The 21,433-nt window shown below is 40.1% G+C and overlaps 1 protein-coding gene across 1 annotated transcript; it reads right to left on the bottom strand.

Moving 5' to 3' along the window:
• Positions 1–8,769: 8,769 nt before the first annotated feature.
• On the bottom strand, positions 8,770–19,775 carry LOC139433053 (plasminogen-like). Its single transcript, XM_071201929.1, has 8 exons — positions 19,595–19,775; positions 13,611–13,773; positions 13,128–13,246; positions 12,240–12,402; positions 11,750–11,868; positions 10,827–10,989; positions 10,341–10,459; positions 8,770–8,885 (listed from the first exon to the last, which is right to left on the bottom strand). The coding sequence occupies exons 1-8, from the start codon at positions 19,641–19,643 to the stop codon at positions 8,770–8,772; spliced, it is 1,011 nt and encodes a 336-aa protein (XP_071058030.1). The 5' UTR covers positions 19,644–19,775.
• Between the last annotated feature and the right edge of the window lie 1,658 nt (positions 19,776–21,433).

Genomic DNA, 21,433 nt, shown 5'->3' with positions numbered 1-21,433 from the left:
AAATAATAAAATGAAGAAGTCATTATGCAGAATGGTGATTTTTTTTGGGGGGGGGGGAAGTATTATTATTTCACTGGATTATAATTAATAAAATTACCAAAAGAAGTTTAAATATTAATAATAAAATAAAAAATATATAAAAATACTTTCCACCACTGAATAAGCCCATCGTTAATATATGATGTATTTGTTCTTACTTGCAGGGGTGGTTGTCTGGGGAGAAGTCGTGTTTCTGAGGAGTCTGAACGGACCAGCTCTGGCACTGTTTCCCGGACTCGGTCACTGAGATGGTGCCGCGGTACAACTCTCCCTCCCCGGTGACACAGCTCAGCTCCGGCACGATGGTGGGGGGCTCGCACGCTGAAAATAGGAAGTTCAGTTATAGATCTCACAGGGGAACAAACAACGTAAGTTATGGCAGTGTTTTTAATAATGCCAAATTACCAGAGGTGGGAAGTAGTGTAGTACAAATACTTTGTTACTGTTCTTAAGTGTATTTTCTGGTATCAGTACTTTACTCCACTACTTATTTTTCTGACGACTTTTTACTTTGACTTCTTACATGTTGAACACAAATATCTGTACTTTCTATTTATTACATGTTGAACCCAAATACCTGTACTTTCTACTTCTTACATGTTGAACTCAAATACCTGAACTTTCTACTTCTTACATGTTGAACTCAAATACCTGTACTTTCTACTTCTTACATGTTGAACCCAAATACCTGTACTTTCTACTTCTCTCATTTCCCAAACAGCTGGTTCCTTTAGTGTGAATGTGTGTTTGGTGGCGTGATCATTATTCTTTAGAGTCATTGCGTGCCTATTGATTTGAACACGATCCGTGTATCCATCATTTCCTGGTCTTCTCTAAAGAAGAGGGACCAATGGAAACGTTGTCATGTTGCCGTTGTTCAGCATGGAAACATTCATTAGCTAACAATGACATTATTGTTCTATTAATATAAAGGGAGGTCAGGTACTCTTTAAAGCAGCTGCTAGTTATGGGTACTTTTTACTGAAGTACACTTCAAAGCCTCTTTACTTTTACTTGAGTAAAGAAGTTTAGTCAGTACTTCTACTTTTACCAGAGTATTTTTAAACACGAGTATCTGTACTTCTACTTGAGTAAAGGATGTGGGTACTTTTGCCGTCTCTGGTCATTATTAATATAATCATTAATGAGGGTTATACCTGGTCCGGCTCCACAGCTGGGCACCTTGCAGTGCTCCCAGCGGGTCTCAGTGTTGGTGGTGTAGCACCAGGGCATCCTCTCGTTGTCCGGGTTACGACAGTGGTTGCTATCCAGGCCTCTGACGGGAAAAAAACGCAGAAATAATCATGAAAAAAGGTAGCTAACTAAAACAATAAAATATATTTTAGAAAAAGTAATAATAGCACAGTATAAATAGTCTTTAAGTCTGGCATTAAAAATGGTAGTATTAGTAGTAGTAAGTATAAATCTATATTAAAATTAACTAAAAATAATAAAATGAAGAAGTCATTATGCAGAATGGTGATTTTTTTTTGGGGGGGGGGAAGTATTATTATTTCACTGGATTATAATTAATAAAATTACCAAAAGAAGTTTAAATATTAATAATAAAATAAAAAATATATAAAAATACTTTCCACCACTGAATAAGCCCATCGTTAATATATGATGTATTTGTTCTTACTTGCAGGGGTGGTTGTCTGGGGAGAAGTCGTGTTTCTGAGGAGTCTGAACGGACCAGCTCTGGCACTGTTTCCCGGACTCGGTCACTGAGATGGTGCCGCGGTACAACTCTCCCTCCCCGGTGGCACAGATCAGCTCCGGCACGATGGTGGGGGGCTCGCACGCTGAAAATAGGAAGTTCAGTTATAGATCTCACAGGGGAACAAACAATGTAAGTTATGGCAGTGTTTTTAATAATGCCAAATTACCAGAGGTGGGAAGTAGTGTAGTACAAATACTTTGTTACTGTTCTTAAGTGTATTTTCTGGTATCAGTACTTTACTCCACTACTTATTTTTCTGACGACTTTTTACTTTGACTTCTTACATGTTGAACACAAATATCTGTACTTTCTATTTATTACATGTTGAACCCAAATACCTGTACTTTCTACTTCTTACATGTTGAACTCAAATACCTGAACTTTCTACTTCTTACATGTTGAACTCAAATACCTGTACTTTCTACTTCTTACATGTTGAACCCAAATACCTGTACTTTCTACTTCTCTCATTTCCCAAACAGCTGGTTCCTTTAGTGTGAATGTGTGTTTGGTGGTGGCGTGATCATTATTCTTTAGAATCATTGCGTGCCTATTGATTTGAACACAATCCGTGTATCCATCATTTCCTGGTCTTCTCTAAAGAAGAGGGACCAATGGAAACGTTGTCATGTTGCCGTTGTTCAGCATGGAAACATTCATTAGCTAACAATGACATTATTGTTCTATTAATATAAAGGGGGGGCAGGTACTCTTTAAAGCAGCTGCTAGTTATGGGTACTTTTTACTGAAGTACATTTCAAAGCCTCTTTACTTTTACTTGAGTAAAGAAGTTTAGTCAGTACTTCTACTTTTACCAGAGTATTTTTAAACACGAGTATCTGTACTTCTACTTGAGTAAAGGATGTGGGTACTTTTGCCGTCTCTGGTCATTATTAATATAATCATTAATGAGGGTTATACCTGGTCCGGCTCCACAGCTGGGCACCTTGCAGTGCTCCCAGCGGGTCTCAGTGTTGGTGGTGTAGCACCAGGGCATCCTCTCATTGTCCGGGTTACGACAGTGGTTGCTATCCAGGCCTCTGACGGGAAAAAAATGCAGAAATAATCATGAAAAAAGGTAGCTAACTAAAACAATAAAATATATTTTAGAAAAAGTAATAATAGCACAGTATAAATAGTCTTTAAGTCTGGCATTAAAAATGGTAGTATTAGTAGTAGTAAGTATAAATCTATATTAAAATTAACTAAAAATAATAAAATGAAGAAGTCATTATGCAGAATGGTGATTTTTTTTTGGGGGGGGGGAAGTATTATTATTTCACTGGATTATAATTAATAAAATTACCAAAAGAAGTTTAAATATTAATAATAAAATAAAAAATATATAAAAATACTTTCCACCACTGAATAAGCCCATCGTTAATATATGATGTATTTGTTCTTACTTGCAGGGGTGGTTGTCTGGGGAGAAGTCGTGTTTCTGAGGAGTCTGAACGGACCAGCTCTGGCACTGTTTCCCGGACTCGGTCACTGAGATGGTGCCGCGGTACAACTCTCCCTCCCCGGTGGCACAGATCAGCTCCGGCACGATGGTGGGGGGCTCGCACGCTGAAAATAGGAAGTTCAGTTATAGATCTCACAGGGGAACAAACAATGTAAGTTATGGCAGTGTTTTTAATAATGCCAAATTACCAGAGGTGGGAAGTAGTGTAGTACAAATACTTTGTTACTGTTCTTAAGTGTATTTTCTGGTATCAGTACTTTACTCCACTACTTATTTTTCTGACGACTTTTTACTTTGACTTCTTACATGTTGAACACAAATATCTGTACTTTCTATTTATTACATGTTGAACCCAAATACCTGTACTTTCTACTTCTTACATGTTGAACTCAAATACCTGAACTTTCTACTTCTTACATGTTGAACTCAAATACCTGTACTTTCTACTTCTTACATGTTGAACCCAAATACCTGTACTTTCTACTTCTCTCATTTCCCAAACAGCTGGTTCCTTTAGTCTGAATGTGTGTTGGTGCGTGATCATTATTCTTTAGAGTCATTGCGTGCCTATTGATTTGAACACGATCCGTGTATCCATCATTTCCTGGTCTTCTCTAAAGAAGAGGGACCAATGGAAACGTTGTCATGTTGCCGTTGTTCAGCATGGAAACATTCATTAGCTAACAATGACATTATTGTTCTATTAATATAAAGGGGGGGCAGGTACTCTTTAAAGCAGCTGCTAGTTATGGGTTCTTTTTACTGAAGTACATTTCAAAGCCTCTTTACTTTTACTTGAGTAAAGAAGTTTAGTCAGTACTTCTACTTTTACCAGAGTATTTTTAAACACGAGTATCTGTACTTCTACTTGAGTAAAGGATGTGGGTACTTTTGCCGTCTCTGGTCATTATTAATATAATCATTAATGAGGGTTATACCTGGTCCGGCTCCACAGCTCGGCACCTTGCAGTGCTCCCAGCGGGTCTCAGTGTTGGTGGTGTAGCACCAGGGCATCCTCTCGTTGTCCGGGTTACGACAGTGGTTGCCATCCAGGCCTCTGACGGGAAAAAAACGCAGAAATAATCATGAAAAAAGGTAGCTAACTAAAACAATAAAATATATTTTAGAAAAAGTAATAATAGCACAGTATAAATAGTCTTTAAGTCTGGCATTAAAAATGGTAGTATTAGTAGTAGTAAGTATAAATCTATATTAAAATTAACTAAAAATAATAAAATGAAGAAGTCATTATGCAGAATAGTGATTTTTTTTGGGGGGGGGAAAGTATTATTATATCACTGGGTTATAATTAATAAAATTACCAAAAGAAGTTTAAATATTAATAATAAAATAAAAAATATATAAAAATACTTTCCACCACTGAATAAGCCCATCGTTAATATATGATGTATTTGTTCTTACTTGCAGGGGTGGTTGTCTGGGGAGAAGTCGTGTTTCTGAGGAGTCTGAACGGACCAGCTCTGGCACTGTTTCCCGGACTCGGTCACTGAGATGGTGCCGCGGTACAACTCTCCCTCCCCGGTGGCACAGATCAGCTCCGGCACGATGGTGGGGGGCTCGCACGCTGAAAATAGGAAGTTCAGTTATAGATCTCACAGGGGAACAAACAACGTAAGTTATGGCAGTGTTTTTAATAATGCCAAATTACCAGAGGTGGGAAGTAGTGTAGTACAAATACTTTGTTACTGTTCTTAAGTGTATTTTCTGGTATCAGTACTTTACTCCACTACTTATTTTTCTGACGACTTTTTACTTTGACTTCTTACATGTTGAACACAAATATCTGTACTTTCTACTTCTTACATGTTGAACCCAAATACCTGTACTTTCTACTTCTTACATGTTGAACTCAAATACCTGAACTTTCTACTTCTTACATGTTGAACCCAAATACCTGTACTTTCTACTTCTTACATGTTGAACCCAAATACCTGTACTTTCTACTTCTCTCATTTCCCAAACAGCTGGTTCCTTTAGTGTGAATGTGTGTTTGGTGGCGTGATCATTATTCTTTAGAGTCATTGCGTGCCTATTGATTTGAACACGATCCGTGTATCCATCATTTCCTGGTCTTCTCTAAAGAAGAGGGACCAATGGAAACGTTGTCATGTTGCCGTTGTTCAGCATGGAAACATTCATTAGCTAACAATGACATTATTGTTCTATTAATATAAAGGGGGGGCAGGTACTCTTTAAAGCAGCTGCTAGTTATGGGTACTTTTTACTGAAGTACATTTCAAAGCCTCTTTACTTTTACTTTAGTAAAGAAGTTTAGTCAGTACTTCTACTTTTACCAGAGTATTTTTAAACACGAGTATCTGTACTTCTACTTGAGTAAAGGATGTGGGTACTTTTGCCGTCTCTGGTCATTATTAATATAATCATTAATGAGGGTTATACCTGGTCCGGCTCCACAGCTGGGCACCTTGCAGTGCTCCCAGCGGGTCTCAGTGTTGGTGGTGTAGCACCAGGGCATCCTCTCGTTGTCCGGGTTACGACAGTGGTTGCTATCCAGGCCTCTGATGGGAAAAAAACGCAGAAATAATCATGAAAAAAGGTAGCTAACTAAAACAATAAAATATATTTTAGAAAAAGTAATAATAGCACAGTATAAATAGTCTTTAAGTCTGGCATTAAAAATGGTAGTATTAGTAGTAGTAAGTATAAATCTATATTAAAATTAACTAAAAATAATAAAATGAAGAAGTCATTATGCAGAATGGTGATTTTTTTGGGGGGGGGGGAAGTATTATTATTTCACTGGATTATAATTAATAAAATTACCAAAAGAAGTTTAAATATTAATAATAAAATAAAAAATATATAAAAATACTTTCCACCACTGAATAAGCCCATCGTTAATATATGATGTATTTGTTCGTACTTGCAGGGGTGGTTGTCTGGGGAGAAGTCGTGTTTCTGAGGAGTCTGAACGGACCAGCTCTGGCACTGTTTCCCGGACTCGGTCACTGAGATGGTGCCGCGGTACAACTCTCCCTCCCCGGTGGCACAGCTCAGCTCCGGCACGATGGTGGGGGGCTCGCACGCTGAAAATAGGAAGTTCAGTTATAGATCTCACAGGGGAACAAACAACGTAAGTTATGGCAGTGTTTTTAATAATGCCAAATTACCAGAGGTGGGAAGTAGTGTAGTACAAATACTTTGTTACTGTTCTTAAGTGTATTTTCTGGTATCAGTACTTTACTCCACTACTTATTTTTCTGACGACTTTTTACTTTGACTTCTTACATGTTGAACACAAATATCTGTACTTTCTATTGTGACGACCCCTCCCCCCTTCTGCCTGGCTGTGCTCCCTGCCTTGCTGTCTTCTGGCAGGTACTGGGAGTGTCGTCCTGTTTGTGCCCGCCCATCTAGAGGCGGAGCCACCAGAAGGCATAAAGGTTGCCCAGCTGCAAGGATCAATCTCTCTGATTCAGATCCTGGCATGCTGCAGCAACCTCAGCCTACAGCCTGTGTTAGGTTTGATGCACCCTCCAACATGCTACTACACCCTTCCACACACTCACACACTGCTCACACTACTGACAGTCTGATTCTTACCACATTATACATCAGAGGTGTTCTTCAACAATCTGTTAAATAAATATATATTTGGCATTAAACTCTGTGTGGCCTCCCTGTTTGTTCCAGCCTTTGGAAAGTTGTAACAAGTGGGGGCTCGTCCGGGATCACTTCCGGTGCTGGATAAAGGACATGGTGACCTATTTCAGTCAGGGAGTGTTCACACAGCCGGTTGGTTGACTCTGAGTTTTGTAGGGGAAAATAGGTCCGGTTGATCTTACTGTCTAAGTAGCTGGTCTTACTCACAGTTGTGTTTCTGTCCAAGGCAAGCTATGTTTTCCGGTATTGCTGTTTTGTGTTAAAGGCTGTCAAATGTTTGGTACCCTTATTCCTGTTAGGTATAAGCAATGAGAGACACAAGCTGTCTCCATTGAACCTTTTTTTGTTTTTGTTTGTTGTTTTTGTGTAGTAAGTGGCTAGAGCATTTGCTCGGGTGCACTCCATGACTGCCTAGGTGATTTTCAATTGCTGAGAATTAACCGGGTCACTGGGCTTTTGTGCTTAAAACCCTACCACAATTCTACACGAAGACTAGGGGTGAGTGAGTCAGTAAGCATTTGGTAAGGCAGTTAGCCAGAGGAGTGGGGTCTCCATATGTAAAACTGTCTTTCACTATCAGTTACTGCTGGAAAAACCTTGCCTTGGTCGGTAAACAGTTAAATGGCTTCTATTGAAGATTTTGTTGAGTCCCCAAATGAGGATTTGTTGGGTACTTATAAAAAAGATCAGCTTTTGAGAGTGGCTGACCATTACGGTCTTGAACTTCCCAAAAAGTTGAATAAAGAGGAGTTGTTGGTAGAAATAAAGGCACAGTTAGTGGAAAAAAGTATTTTGTCTGTCTTTCTGGGGCCTACCTCCAAACAGTCAATTGAGTCAGGTAATGTTTCAGGTGTGGGTCCAGTCCTGTCTGGACTTGGGGTTGGACTGTCATTTAAAGAACAGAAGGAGCTTCTCATGCTACACTTGGAATGTGATGTGGAGATAGAAAAGTTGAGACAAAATGCCCGTCTTCAGGAAGCAGAGATCGCTCAAGTTCAGGTTAGACAAAAACTAGACTTGGAGCGCTACAGATTGGAGCTGATGAGTGAAGGTAAGCTTCCAGCTGAGACCAGGAGAGCTGCAGAGACTGCAAATCAAGCATTTGATATTGCTGTTAATTTGAGGATAGTTCCGAGGTTCAACGAAAAGGACCCAGACATTTTCTTTGTGTTATTTGAGCGTCTAGCTGAGGCACGAGACTGGTCTGATGTTGAGCGCACCCTTCTGCTGCAGTGTGTCTTCACTGGAAAGGCCCAGGAGGCTTTCGCTGCCATGACTGCTGAAGACAGTAGCAATTACCAGTTGGTGAAAGCTGCTGTACTTCAGGCATTTGAGTTAGTACCTGAAGCATATCGACAGCGTTTTAGGTTACTCAGAAAAGAGAAGCAGTCACATATGGAGTTTGCTCGTGATTTAACCACTAGTTTCAACCGTTGGTGTGTTTCCTCACAGGTAAAAACTCTGGAAGATCTGCAGGAGCTTATCTTGCTTGAGCAATTCAAAGGTACCTTGCCTGACCGTGTTGTTACCTACATTAATGAACAGAAAGTAAACTTAGTTTCAGAGGCAGCCAAGCTGGCAGATGAGTTTACTCTGACCCATAAGGTGTTTTTTGGCGACAGCCGTAGTCGTGGAGATGCGGGATACAAAGAGAGTAGTGCGGGGGCTCACTTCAGTGAAGGTGCTGGCAATTGACCGGTTCCCTGTTCCCACAACCAGAAAAGAACTCTCTCGTTTTCTGGGCATGGTGGGGTACTATCGTGGGTTCTGTCAGAATTTATCTACGGTGGTTGCGCCCCTCACCTCTCTTCTCAGTCCTAAGGTCAAGTTTGAATGGTCTCCTCGATGTCAACAGGCTTTTGAGGCTGCGAAAACTGTGTTGTGCTCGGCTCCTGTCCTAGCAGCACCCCAGATGGACCAGCCCTTCATTCTTCATGCGGATGCTAGTAAGGTTGGAGCTGGGGCTGTACTCGCGCAGGTTGATGAGAGCGGCTCCGAATGCCCGGTAAGTTTCTTCTCGAAGAAATTTAACTCTCATCAATTAAACTATTCTATCATTGAAAAGGAGGCACTGGCACTCATCTGGGCGTTAAAGCATTTTGAGGTGTATGTTGGGAGTGGAGTTGGGCCCTTGGTGGTCTATACAGATCATAACCCCCTAACCTTTCTGCACTCGCTCCAGAATCCAAATCAACGCCTTATGCGTTGGTGTCTCTTCCTCCAGCCTTTTCATCTGGACATTAGGCATGTCAAAGGTGTGGATAATACAGTGGCTGATGCCATGTCCAGGGCTATAACCTCCTAGGTTAACTAGTGTTTTTCTCCCTGCAGGGGTGTCTGTTTTTTCTGTTTTGCCCTCTCTTAAAATGCTTCTTAGGTACCAAAGTTGCTGAGGGGTTGAGCAAGAGGCTACAGATGTGCTTGCAGGTTGTACGAACATTTGAAGGTTAACTTTTGTTGTGTCTATTGTGTTTGGTGGTTGTGTTTTTGTGCCTCAGGTTGGGAGGATCCTAGTGGGTCCTCCATTTTAAGGGAGGGGGTGTGACGACCCCTCCCCCCTTCTGCCTGGCTGTGCTCCCTGCCTTGCTGTCTTCTGGCAGGTACTGGGAGTGTCGTCCTGTTTGTGCCCGCCCATCTAGAGGCGGAGCCACCAGAAGGCATAAAGGTTGCCCAGCTGCAAGGATCAATCTCTCTGATTCAGATCCTGGCATGCTGCAGCAACCTCAGCCTACAGCCTGTGTTAGGTTTGATGCACCCTCCAACATGCTACAACACCCTTCCACACACTCACACACTGCTCACACTACTGACAGTCTGATTCTTATCACATTATACATCAGAGGTGTTCTTCAACAATCTGTTAAATAAATATATATTTGGCATTAAACTCTGTGTGGCCTCCCTGTTTGTTCCAGCCTTTGGAAGGTTGTAACACTATTTATTACATGTTGAACCCAAATACCTGTACTTTCTACTTCTTACATGTTGAACCCAAATACCTGTACTTTCTACTTCTCTCATTTCCCAAACAGCTGGTTCCTTTAGTGTGAATGTGTGTTTGGTGGCGTGATCATTATTCTTTAGAGTCATTGCGTGCCTATTGATTTGAACACGATCCGTGTATCGATCATTTCCTGGTCTTCTCTAAAGAAGAGGGACCAATGGAAACGTTGTCATGTTGCCGTTGTTCAGCATGGAAACATTCATTAGCTAACAATGACATTATTGTTCTATTAATATAAAGGGGGGGCAGGTACTCTTTAAAGCAGCTGCTAGTTATGGGTACTTTTTACTGAAGTACATTTCAAAGCCTCTTTACTTTTACTTGAGTAAAGAAGTTTAGTCAGTACTTCTACTTTTACCAGAGTATTTTTAAACACGAGTATCTGTACTTCTACTTGAGTAAAGGATGTGGGTACTTTTGCCGTCTCTGGTCATTATTAATATAATCATTAATGAGGGTTATACCTGGTCCGGCTCCACAGCTCGGCACCTTGCAGTGCTCCCAGCGGGTCTCAGTGTTGGTGGTGTAGCACCAGGGCATCCTCTCGTTGTCCGGGTTACGACAGTGGTTGCTATCCAGGCCTCTGACGGGAAAAAAACGCAGAAATAATCATGAAAAAAGGTAGCTAACTAAAACAATAAAATATATTTTAGAAAAAGTAATAATAGCACAGTATAAATAGTCTTTAAGTCTGGCATTAAAAATGGTAGTATTAGTAGTAGTAAGTATAAATCTATATTAAAATTAACTAAAAATAATAAAATGAAGAAGTCATTATGCAGAATAGTGATTTTTTTTTTGGGGGGGGGAAAGTATTATTATATCACTGGGTTATAATTAATAAAATTACCAAAAGAAGTTTAAATATTAATAATAAAATAAAAAATATATAAAAATACTTTCCACCACTGAATAAGCCCATCGTTAATATATGATGTATTTGTTCTTACTTGCAGGGGTGGTTGTCTGGGGAGAAGTCGTGTTTCTGAGGAGTCTGAACGGACCAGCTCTGGCACTGTTTCCCGGACTCGGTCACTGAGATGGTGCCGCGGTACAACTCTCCCTCCCCGGTGGCACAGCTCAGCTCCGGCACGATGGTGGGGGGCTCGCACGCTGAAAATAGGAAGTTCAGTTATAGATCTCATAGGGGAACAAACAACGTAAGTTATGGCAGTGTTTTTAATAATGCCAAATTACCAGAGGTGGGAAGTAGTGTAGTACAAATACTTTGTTACTGTTCTTAAGTGTATTTTCTGGTATCAGTACTTTACTCCACTACTTATTTTTCTGACGACTTTTTACTTTGACTTCTTACATGTTGAACACAAATATCTGTACTTTCTATTTCTTACATGTTGAACCCAAATACCTGTACTTTCTACTTCTTACATGTTGAACCCAAATACCTGTACTTTCTACTTCTCTCATTTCCCAAACAGCTGGTTCCTTTAGTCTGAATGTGTGTTGGTGCGTGATCATTATTCTTTAGAGTCATTGCGTGCCTATTGATTTGAACACGATCCGTGTATCCATCATTTCCTGGTCTTCTCTAAAGAAGAGGGACCAATGGAAACGTTGTCATGTTGCCGTTGTTCAGCATGGAAACATTCATTAGCTAACAATGACATTATTGTTCTATTAATATAAAGGGGGGGCAGGTACTCTTTAAAGCAGCTGCTAGTTATGGGTACTTTTTACTAAAGTACATTTCAAAGCCTCTTTACTTTTACTTGAGTAAAGAAGTTTAGTCAGTACTTCTACTTTTACCAGAGTATTTTTAAACACGAGTATCTGTACTTCTACTTGAGTAAAGGATGTGGGTACTTTTGCCGTCTCTGGTCATTATTAATATAATCATTAATGAGGGTTATACCTGGTCCGGCTCCACAGCTCGGCACCTTGCAGTGCTCCCAGCGGGTCTCACTGTTGGTGGTGTAGCACCAGGGCATCCTGTCGTTGTCCGGGTTACGACAGTGGTTGCTATCCAGGCCTCTGACGGGAAAAAAACACAGAAATAATCATGAAAAAAGGTAGCTAACTAAAACAATAAAATATATTTTAGAAAATGTAATAATAGCACAGTATAAATAGTCTTTAAGTCTGGCATTAAAAATGGTAGTATTAGTAGTAGTAAGTATAAATCTATATTAAAATTAACTAAAAATAATAAAATGAAGAAGTCATTATGCAGAATGGTGATTTTTTTTGGGGGGGGGGGGGGGGAAGTATTATTATTTCACTGGATTATAATTAATAAAATTACCAAAAGAAGTTTAAATATTAATAATAAAATAAAAAATATATAAAAATACTTTCCACCACTGAATAAGCCCATCGTTAATATATGATGTATTTGTTCTTACTTGCAGGGGTGGTTGTCTGGGGAGAAGTCGTGTTTCTGAGGAGTCTGAACGGACCAGCTCTGGCACTGTTTCCCGGACTCGGTCACTGAGATGGTGCCGCGGTACAACTCTCCCTCCCCGGTGACACAGCTCAGCTCCGGCACGATGGTGGGGGGCTCGCACGCTGAAAATAGGAAGTTCAGTTATAGATCTCACAGGGGAACAAACAACGTAAGTTATGGCAGTGTTTTTAATAATGCCAAATTACCAGAGGTGGGAAGTAGTGTAGTACAAATACTTTGTTACTGTTCTTAAGTGTATTTTCTGGTATCAGTACTTTACTCCACTACTTATTTTTCTGACGACTTTTTACTTTGACTTCTTACATGTTGAACCCAAATACCTGTACTTTCTACTTCTTACATGTTGAACCCAAATACCTGTACTTTCTACTTCTCTCATTTCCCAAACAGCTGGTTCCTTTAGTGTGAATGTGTGTTTGGTGGCGTGATCATTATTCTTTAGAGTCATTGCGTGCCTATTGATTTGAACACGATCCGTGTATCCATCATTTCCTGGTCTTCTCTAAAGAAGAGGGACCAATGGAAACGTTGTCATGTTGCCGTTGTTCAGCATGGAAACACTCATTAGCTAACAATGACATTATTGTTCTATTAATATAAAGGGAGGTCAGGTACTCCTTAAAGAAGCTGCTCGTTATGGGTACTTTTTACTGAAGTACATTTCAAAGCCTCTTTACTTTTACTTGAGTAAAGAAGTTTAGTCAGTACTTCTACTTTTACCAGAGTATTTTTAAACACGAGTATCTGTACTTCTACTTGAGTAAAGGATGTGGGTACTTTTGCCGTCTCTGGTCATTATTAATATAATCATTAATGAGGGTTATACCTGGTCCGGCTCCACAGCTCGGCACCTTGCAGTGCTCCCAGCGGGTCTCAGTGTTGGTGGTGTAGCACCAGGGCATCCTCTCGTTGTCCGGGTTACGACAGTGGTTGCTATCCAGGCCTCTGACGGGAAAAAAACGCAGAAACAATCATGAAAAAAGGTAGCTAACTAAAACAATAAAATATATTTTAGAAAAAGTAATAATAGCACAGTATAAATAGTCTTTAAGTCTGGCATTAAAAATGGTAGTATTAGTAGTAGTAAGTATAAATCTATATTAAAATTAACTAAAAATAATAAAATGAAGAAGTCATTATGCAGAATGGTGATTTTTTTTGGGGGGGAAAAGTATTATTATTTCACTGGATTATAATTAATAAAATTACCAAAAGAAGTTTAAATATTAATAATAAAATAAAAAATATATAAAAATACTTTCCACCACTGAATAAGCCCATCGTTAATATATGATGTATTTGTTCTTACTTGCAGGGGTGGTTGTCTGGGGAGAAGTCGTGTTTCTGAGGAGTCTGAACGGACCAGCTCTGGCACTGTTTCCCTGACTCGGTCACTGAGATGGTGCCGCGGTACAACTCTCCCTCCCCGGTGTAACAGCTCAGCTCCGGGACGATGGTGGGGGGCTCGCACGCTGAAAATAGGAAGTTCAGTTATAGATCTCACAGGGGAACAAACAACGTAAGTTATGGCAGTGTTTTTAATAATGCCAAATTACCAGAGGTGGGAAGTAGTGTAGTACAAATACTTTGTTACTGTTACGCCCCGTAACAGTTGGCCCCGCCATAACCCCCACCTTAGACTCTGTCTTGCCCCCGGGCCGTCCGCCCGAGTCCCCCTTCTCGGCTTCTGCCTTGCCCCCGGGCCGTCCACCCGAGATCCCTTCCGGGTCCTCCGCGGTGCTCCTGGGTTGTCAGCCCAAACCCGTCCTCCTGACCCCCTCCACCCACCCTGGTGGCCCTAGTTTTATTTTTCAATATCGCGATATTATCGTACTGTGAGTTTTTGGTATCGTTACCTCCCTATTTTATACACTGCAGTAGACATACACAGTGGCGACTGGTCATTAGGGGCAGCTGGGGCACAGCCCCACCTAGTGTCAGCAGAAAGTATTAAAATAATGATTACAACAAAATGCAAAAAAAAAATAAAAAAATATATAAAATATATTTTAAGATCATGTTTAATCATCTGATTCGTCTGTACATTGCTGTTTTAGTATGTGTTCTTCTAATTAGTGTCTACAGTGTGTGCCCATTGAGCTGTTTAGAGCCATGTGGGACAACCTGATCCTGCCCCTCCCTCTGACTGTCTAAGTGAACGGTGACTGCAAAAATTACACTGCGCATGCTCAGAGTATTTTCCTATTTAATGTGTGTGGCAAACAATAATGACCATAGGGGCAAAGTGCTGCCATCCCCACCATACGTCATCTCACATAATTCAGAGCTGATTGGCTGTAAGTACGTGTGCCGCGAAAAGTGTGGTGTGTGAAGAGGAGGAGAGAGAGCTGCAGTGAGGCGTCCTAAAACCAGGAAGTAAGCTGCGCATGGCTTCCCTCCACAAAAAAGCAACGAGATTTCTCCATAGGATTTTAGAAAATAGCTCAAAATAAGATCTGTGGGAAACGTAGCTGTTAGATAAATGTACGTTTTGTTCAGCCGGATAATATCCACATGTCTACCCTACTTTTATCATTTTCGAATCAAAAATCTATTGATTAGATTTATGATAGACTTTTGAAACTACAAGAAGTTAAGGAGGACTTTTACAAAAAAGTAATAGAGATTTTTGTCCAGAAGGATAGGCAAATGGACTTCATCTTCAAGTCAAGGTAAGACTGCAATTTTATTGAAAATGGGATCTTACTAAGAGAGAACAATTCAATATTTAAATGATAAAATTACATTTTTTTGGGTATCCTTCTGTTGAACTGTCTGTTTAAAAGTAATTGAAGCATCAGACAAAAAAAGCTTTTGAAAATAATATTATATTTTGATTTAATATATTTGTAAACCTGAAGAGTCAGTGCCGGTGCCTCACCAGCCATGAACCTCTCTGCAGAAGCTTATATATAGACATCTGAGTTTTTTGTGCCCCACCACTTTTGTACATATAGAAACGCCACTGGACATACAGTATATACTATCCTAAAGGAAGTGATATTAAGTTATACATTTTTGGTGTTTAGCATTTTAGAAAGTCATATGGTTCTAGAGCACAAAAAACTAAATCAAACTAAGATCATTCATAAGTTTGTTTATAAAGTTGAGTCATCGAACATTGTGCCGGGAAAACCCAGTGTTGAATATTGTGATGACTTTGAGTCATAGAAAGCAAATACAAAACACAGTCAGAACAGAAAACACGTCACGGTATCTTTACGTTTTAAAAAAAATGCAAATGATCAAGGTTAGTACATTGTACTAACCTCCAAGCAATACACAATAGAATATATAAAGAATAAATAAAAAATCTCTACAAAAGACCAATACACTACAAAAACTGAAACGTATTGACATGTTGGTTATATACTAGTGCTGTCAAAATTATCGCGTTAACGGCGGTAATTAATTTTTTGAATTAATTGCGTTAAAATATTTAACGCATTTAGCGCATGTGCAGAATGGCCCGCCCCATACGTGCCACCAGTGGCAGAGCCAGGGTATGGCTGGGGTAGGCTACACCCATACCAATAAATGGATTAGCCCCACCATGAACAATGATGTTAAAGTAAGCAAAATAAAGTCTGCCAACTCGCGGAGTAAATTGCACAGACAGCAGTTAGTAAGATTGATTTCAGTAGCCACGGTTTTGAAAACTTTTGTCACGTAGTGATCATCTTCTGAATAGAACATCCTTGATAACGGCGTGGTGTTGTTGCAGGAAGTCCCGACGGAGAATACTCTTGCTGTAGTACAGGGCAGAGCCATATAATAGTAATAATATGGCTCTGGTACAGGGGTGCACATAACTGGTACGCAGGTTATGTGGTAATCTGAAATGCGTACCGTCACTTGTGTCACACAGCGCATTTATGTACCGACGTACTTGTGAAGCTTTTCCAGAAGGCGGTTAGATCACCGGACGACAGAGTCGGTCTCCGTGTGCACAGACAGGGAGCTGTTAACGTCGGTCTGTACAACGGACTTGTGCCAAAACTACGCCAACCGGCTCCGGAGGGAGACTCCCCCTTCACTGGAGAACTGCGCTAAAACAGCTGATCACAACGTTCACACTCTGTGGTCACGAAGTACTCCACTAGCCCCCCCCCCCCCCCCCCCTCTGTCGACTTTCCTGAAGTACTCCCCCGTTGATAGAAATCAACACGTAATGAATTAAGACCCCACGGTTTGATGATTGATAGGTGTGTGGGTTGTCTTTCATTTTGGCACGCAGAAAAATGTTATAATAAACATAGATACTGTATGTTAAATGGATATATCCGCCTTCTTTCATTTATCTTTCCATTCCCACAACAATATACGTAAATAAATGGCATATTTTGGACATAGTTCGAATGGTGATTAATCATGATTAATTAATTTTTAAGCTGTGATTAATCTGATTACAAATTGTAATCGTTTGACAGCCCTATTATATACATAAAAAAGGTTTCAAATGTATTCATTATTCTATGAACATGTTTTAATTGGGGGGTTGATGTCACATCCTTTAGGGGGTCCGAGGGTATGCCCCCCCGGAAAGATTTGTTTTAACATTTTAAAGTAAAATGCTTCAATCTGGTGCACCTGATCTAGGGGGTACAACTTTAAAACACCCATATGAAAAAGATCAGTTTACATTTTAATAACCAAATAAGTATTTAAACGTAACCAATAACCTATTTAAATGATATTGTTGGTTTACTGTCCTATAGTATACATTGGAATGATTTCAAACCTGTTGTTATGTATCCTAATAATTATAAAGGAGTGCCTTGGAAATATGTGAAATTGTGACCAAACCGTTACCACTGAGATAACTTAGACTAAAATTAACTATCTAAACACTCAGAGTCCTTTACCTCACTGAGCTGTAGTTATCAGCCTCAATCCAACAACAATCCGCGGTACCAATGCGCACCCTCTCTCTTGCTCGCTCGCACTTTGGCTGTGAGCTGCGGCCGCCAGATAAGTCAACATCCCCCACTTTCATCACTTACAGCGCCCATCGTACAGGGCAAATGAAAAGTGTAACCGGGGCAGAGATGGGGACTCGAGTCTGCGACTCGGACTCGAGTCGCACTTAAGTCGCACACACAGAGACTTCAGACTTGACTTGGACTCGTGACCAAAAGACTTCAGACTCGACTTGGACTCGTGTGTTGGGACTCGTGAACAATCATTGTGTTTTCTATGTTTGGCGTATTAAAGGTGGGGTAGGTACATTTGAGAGAAACCGGCTCGAGATCGCTAGAATTTGAAAATACACAACCGGAGATAATCTGCTAGAGGCTGCTACTTCCTTATAGAGCCCGCCTCCTCCAACACACGAACGCGCACATGACCAATGAGGGCACGAGATCAGTTTGTGCCCAGATGGAAGGCTGACAGGCAGGCAGGCCATCCAGTTATTTTAGCCGGGCTCATTACGCAGACGTGCGCGCCTCTGTTACTACCTCGTAGTAACACCATGGTGACCGGCGGCACACCTGCGGCTGTACCGCTTGTAATTAGGTTCAACTACAAAAACTTCGAACAAAACGCCGGCAGCACCAACAAAAGGAGCGCACACTGCAAAGTCTGCAATATCAAAATCAAGGATGCTGGCGCAACAACGTCGAATTTCATCAGGCACTTGAAAAGTCACCCGGAGAGGTCAGTCACATTAACGCATGGACGGTTAGCAAACATGTTTAGCTCAGCATCAGCTATGTCATGTTAACTTAGCTTGCTACTAGCTTTGTAACTGAATATTTGAAAAGATTAGTGAATGTTTGCTTGTCACACTTGTTTGAGTTGAGTGGCGTTGACATCCAACTCTTGACATGACATAAAAAAGGTCGGTAACGTTAATCATTACCCGCTTTTAAGTACTTTTAACAGTTTCCCTGCGGGGGATTAATAAAGTATTTGTGATACTGATTTCTGATTCTGAAGTGTTTTGCTTATAAGTTGTTTGCAATAGCCTGTTTAAAGTGATCATATAACAAACCACTAATCAGTACTGATACTGTATGCTAATAGATATAGGAGTGATAATAACACAGTAAATGCTTTGAATTTCTTAGATATAGCTGTGCAGTATTCTTAACAGACTGGATAGCAGCAGACAATAGAAGGCTGATTACAACCAGAAGAGACATGAGACTTTTATTTTTTTAGAGACTTGAGACTTGACTTGGACTCGTGACCAAAGACTTGAGACTTGATCAAGTCTCACCCCACAAAGACTTGAGACTTGACTTGGACTCGTGACCAAAGGCTTGAGACTTGACTTGGACTTGCAAAAAAAGACTTGTGAACATCTCTGAACCGGGGTGAAAAGGGTGTTACCTTTACTTAATTATGAATGTTGTTACATCAAGGCTGAAAATTAGGATGAGCCAAACAAATAGGTCTATTAAATTATAAATATCCCATTCGGGAAAACCACATGACATAACAACGTTGTGATCTAATAATTGTAATGATCTAATTGTCTAATCATATATTATGTATGTGTAGATGCATTAATCTCATTTAAAGTACGTGAGACACTGTCTTTGTTAATATTTGATATTGTTGGCCCGTGGTTGAGCTCATTGATCACAATTCCAGATTTTAAATGCGATTGTTTTCGACGATTTGGTGATTGTTGATGTTCAAATTGTCAGGTATTTCAATGAGATTTCTGAAATGTAATTAAAAAATGTGTGATTTTACAATTATTTGATCAACTCTGGGTCCACATGAATGACAGTATTTCCCTTTGTGTCACTTATTTATAGGTAAACTAAGCAAATAAAACACATTTGTTTAGCGCTTCTCACAGACATTACGTTTTTTTGATCATTTTCAAACTGTTTTTTCTTCCCATTCCTTGAAAACTAGGTAAAGATCATGTGTTAAAGTGAACACATGATCTTTATGTGCTTCTAGATTTGTCTCTTTCTAGATTCAAGATTATCATTCGAATCAAAAAAGAATTACAGCGTATTTTGGCCAAAGATAATTTTAATTCCCAGGGACTTCCAACATCATACAATATACTTAAGACATAAAACTAAACTAAATGGCGCAAGACAATGGTGCAAGGTACACAAATGGTGCTAGTAACATGCAGAAATGTCTTCATCAAATGATCAAAAGAGTATTAAAAGACACATTTAATCAACTTGGACACATTGTCCTAATGAGTTCATCTCAAATAGGGCAAAATATCATCTTATTGTCTGGTTTTTTTACATATATAACAGCATTTATATTGTTTTATAACCTTAATTATCATTCAAAGATGCCTTTATATCTTACCGGAGCAGATCAGGGCTCCCAGGAGGAAAGACACTTTACACAGGTCCATGTTGAGGCCTTTTTATTCTAGCAGCTCATATTCGACGAAGTCACCAAGGGTCCTCTTGGTGTCTTATTGGGCTCCCTTCAGGATGTCCTGAAAATAAATAGGACAGCTCAATCACTAGTCAATCATTGGCCCGACAAGGACGGCAAAAGAGGTCAACACACACGAACGCGCACATGACCAATGAGGGCACGAGATCAGTTTGTGCCCAGATGGAAGGCTGACAGGCAGGTAGGCCATCCAGTTATTTTAGCCGGGCTCATTACGCAGACGTGCGCGCCTCTGTTACTACCTCGTAGTAACACAATGGCGACCGGCGGCACACCTGCGGCTGTACCGCTTGTAATTAGGTTCAACTACAAAAACTTCGAACAAAACGCCGGCGGCACCAACAAAAGGAGCGCACACTGCAAAGTCTGCAATATCAAAATCAAGGATGCTGGCGCAACAACGTCGGATTTCATCAGGCACTTGAAAAGTCACCCGGAGAGGTCAGTCACATTAACGCATGGACGGTTAGCAAACATGTTTAGCTCAGCATCAGCTATGTCATGTTAACTTAGCTTGCTACTAGCTTTGTAACTGAATATTTGAAAAGATTAGTGAATGTTTGCTTGTCACACTTGTTTGAGTTGAGTGGCGTTGACATCCAACTCTTGACATGACATACGAAAGGTCGGTAACGTTAATCATTACCCGCTTTTAAGTACTTTTAACCGTTTCCCTGCGGGATTAATAAAGTATTTGTGATACTGATTTCTGATTCTGAAGTGTTTTGCTTATAAGTTGTTTGCATTTAGCTAAAGTGTGATGTTTTTCCTCATATTGCAATAGCCTGTTTAAAGTGATCATATAACAAACAACTAATCAGTACTGATACTGTATGCTAATTTTCATTTCATTTCAAACCTTTATTTATTCAGATTGGTCCCATTGAGATCATAGATCTCTTTTTCAAGGGAGACCTGCAGCATATAGATTCCACATGAAACATAAAACAATAAAGGACATTATACATTATATTTACAGGATACATAGTTATAGACATTTACAAGTGCCCATTGTATCAGCAAGCATTTAATTTACCCTAGCTTTAAAAACATGCAGAGGAATGAGATTGCTCAGTTTCAATTCTTGCTGAAGATTGTTCCAAGCAAGTGGAGCTGCGCACATAAAAGCTGTCTTACCGAAGACAGTCCTTGCTCTTGGCACATCTAACAAGACTACATCATGTGACCTCAGACAATAGCTGCTTGCAACTCTCTGTGTTATCAGAGAGCAGATATAATACGGGAGTTTACCCAACAAAGCTTTATAGATAAACGTGTACCAGTGACTGAGCCTCCGTACAGAGAGTGATGGTAAACCTGCCTTGGTATACAGTGTACAGTGATGTGTAAGCGCTTTACAATTTGTGACAAATCTCAGAGCACTGTGATACGCAGCATCCAATTTGCTCAGGTAATTGGCAGGTGCATTCATATACAACAAATCCCCATAGTCCAGCACAGGTAAAAAGGTCACAGTGACTAGCCTTTTCCTGGCCTCAAGCGAGAAACAGGACTTGTTTCTGAAAAAGAAACCCAGCCTAACCCTCAGTTTTTGAAGCAGGTTATTGACATGGAGTTTAAAAGAGAGACAATCATCAAGCCAGATACCCAGGTATTTGTAACAGGCAACAACTTCAAGTTTTGTTCCTTGCGTAGTTACAATATCTAAAACAGGCTCTGGTGTCTTTTTAGCTTTTGAAAAGAGCATTACCTTGGTTTTATCCACATTTAAAAGAAGCTTAA

Source organism: Pseudochaenichthys georgianus, chromosome 24 (assembly GCF_902827115.2).
Source record: "Pseudochaenichthys georgianus chromosome 24, fPseGeo1.2, whole genome shotgun sequence".
NCBI classification, from domain to species: Eukaryota; Metazoa; Chordata; class Actinopteri; order Perciformes; family Channichthyidae; genus Pseudochaenichthys; species Pseudochaenichthys georgianus.
This window is presented reverse-complemented; position numbering and strand designations above follow the sequence as displayed.

What these genes read in the sequence shown, in the direction of transcription:
- LOC139433053 (XM_071201929.1), bottom strand. Translation starts at nt 19,643, where the DNA reads ATGGACCTGTGTAAAGTGTCTTTCCTCCTGGGAGCCCTGATCTGCTCC. An exon ending in CCAGACAACCACCCCTGCAA is followed by an intron (nt 10,460 to 10,826) that starts GTAAGAACAAAT and finishes TTTTCCCGTCAG; the next exon opens with AGGCCTGGATAGCAACCACT. An exon ending in GAGCTGTGGAGCCGGACCAG is followed by an intron (nt 8,886 to 10,340) that starts GTATAACCCTCA and finishes TTCTTCGAGAAG; the next exon opens with AAACTTACCGGGCATTCGGA.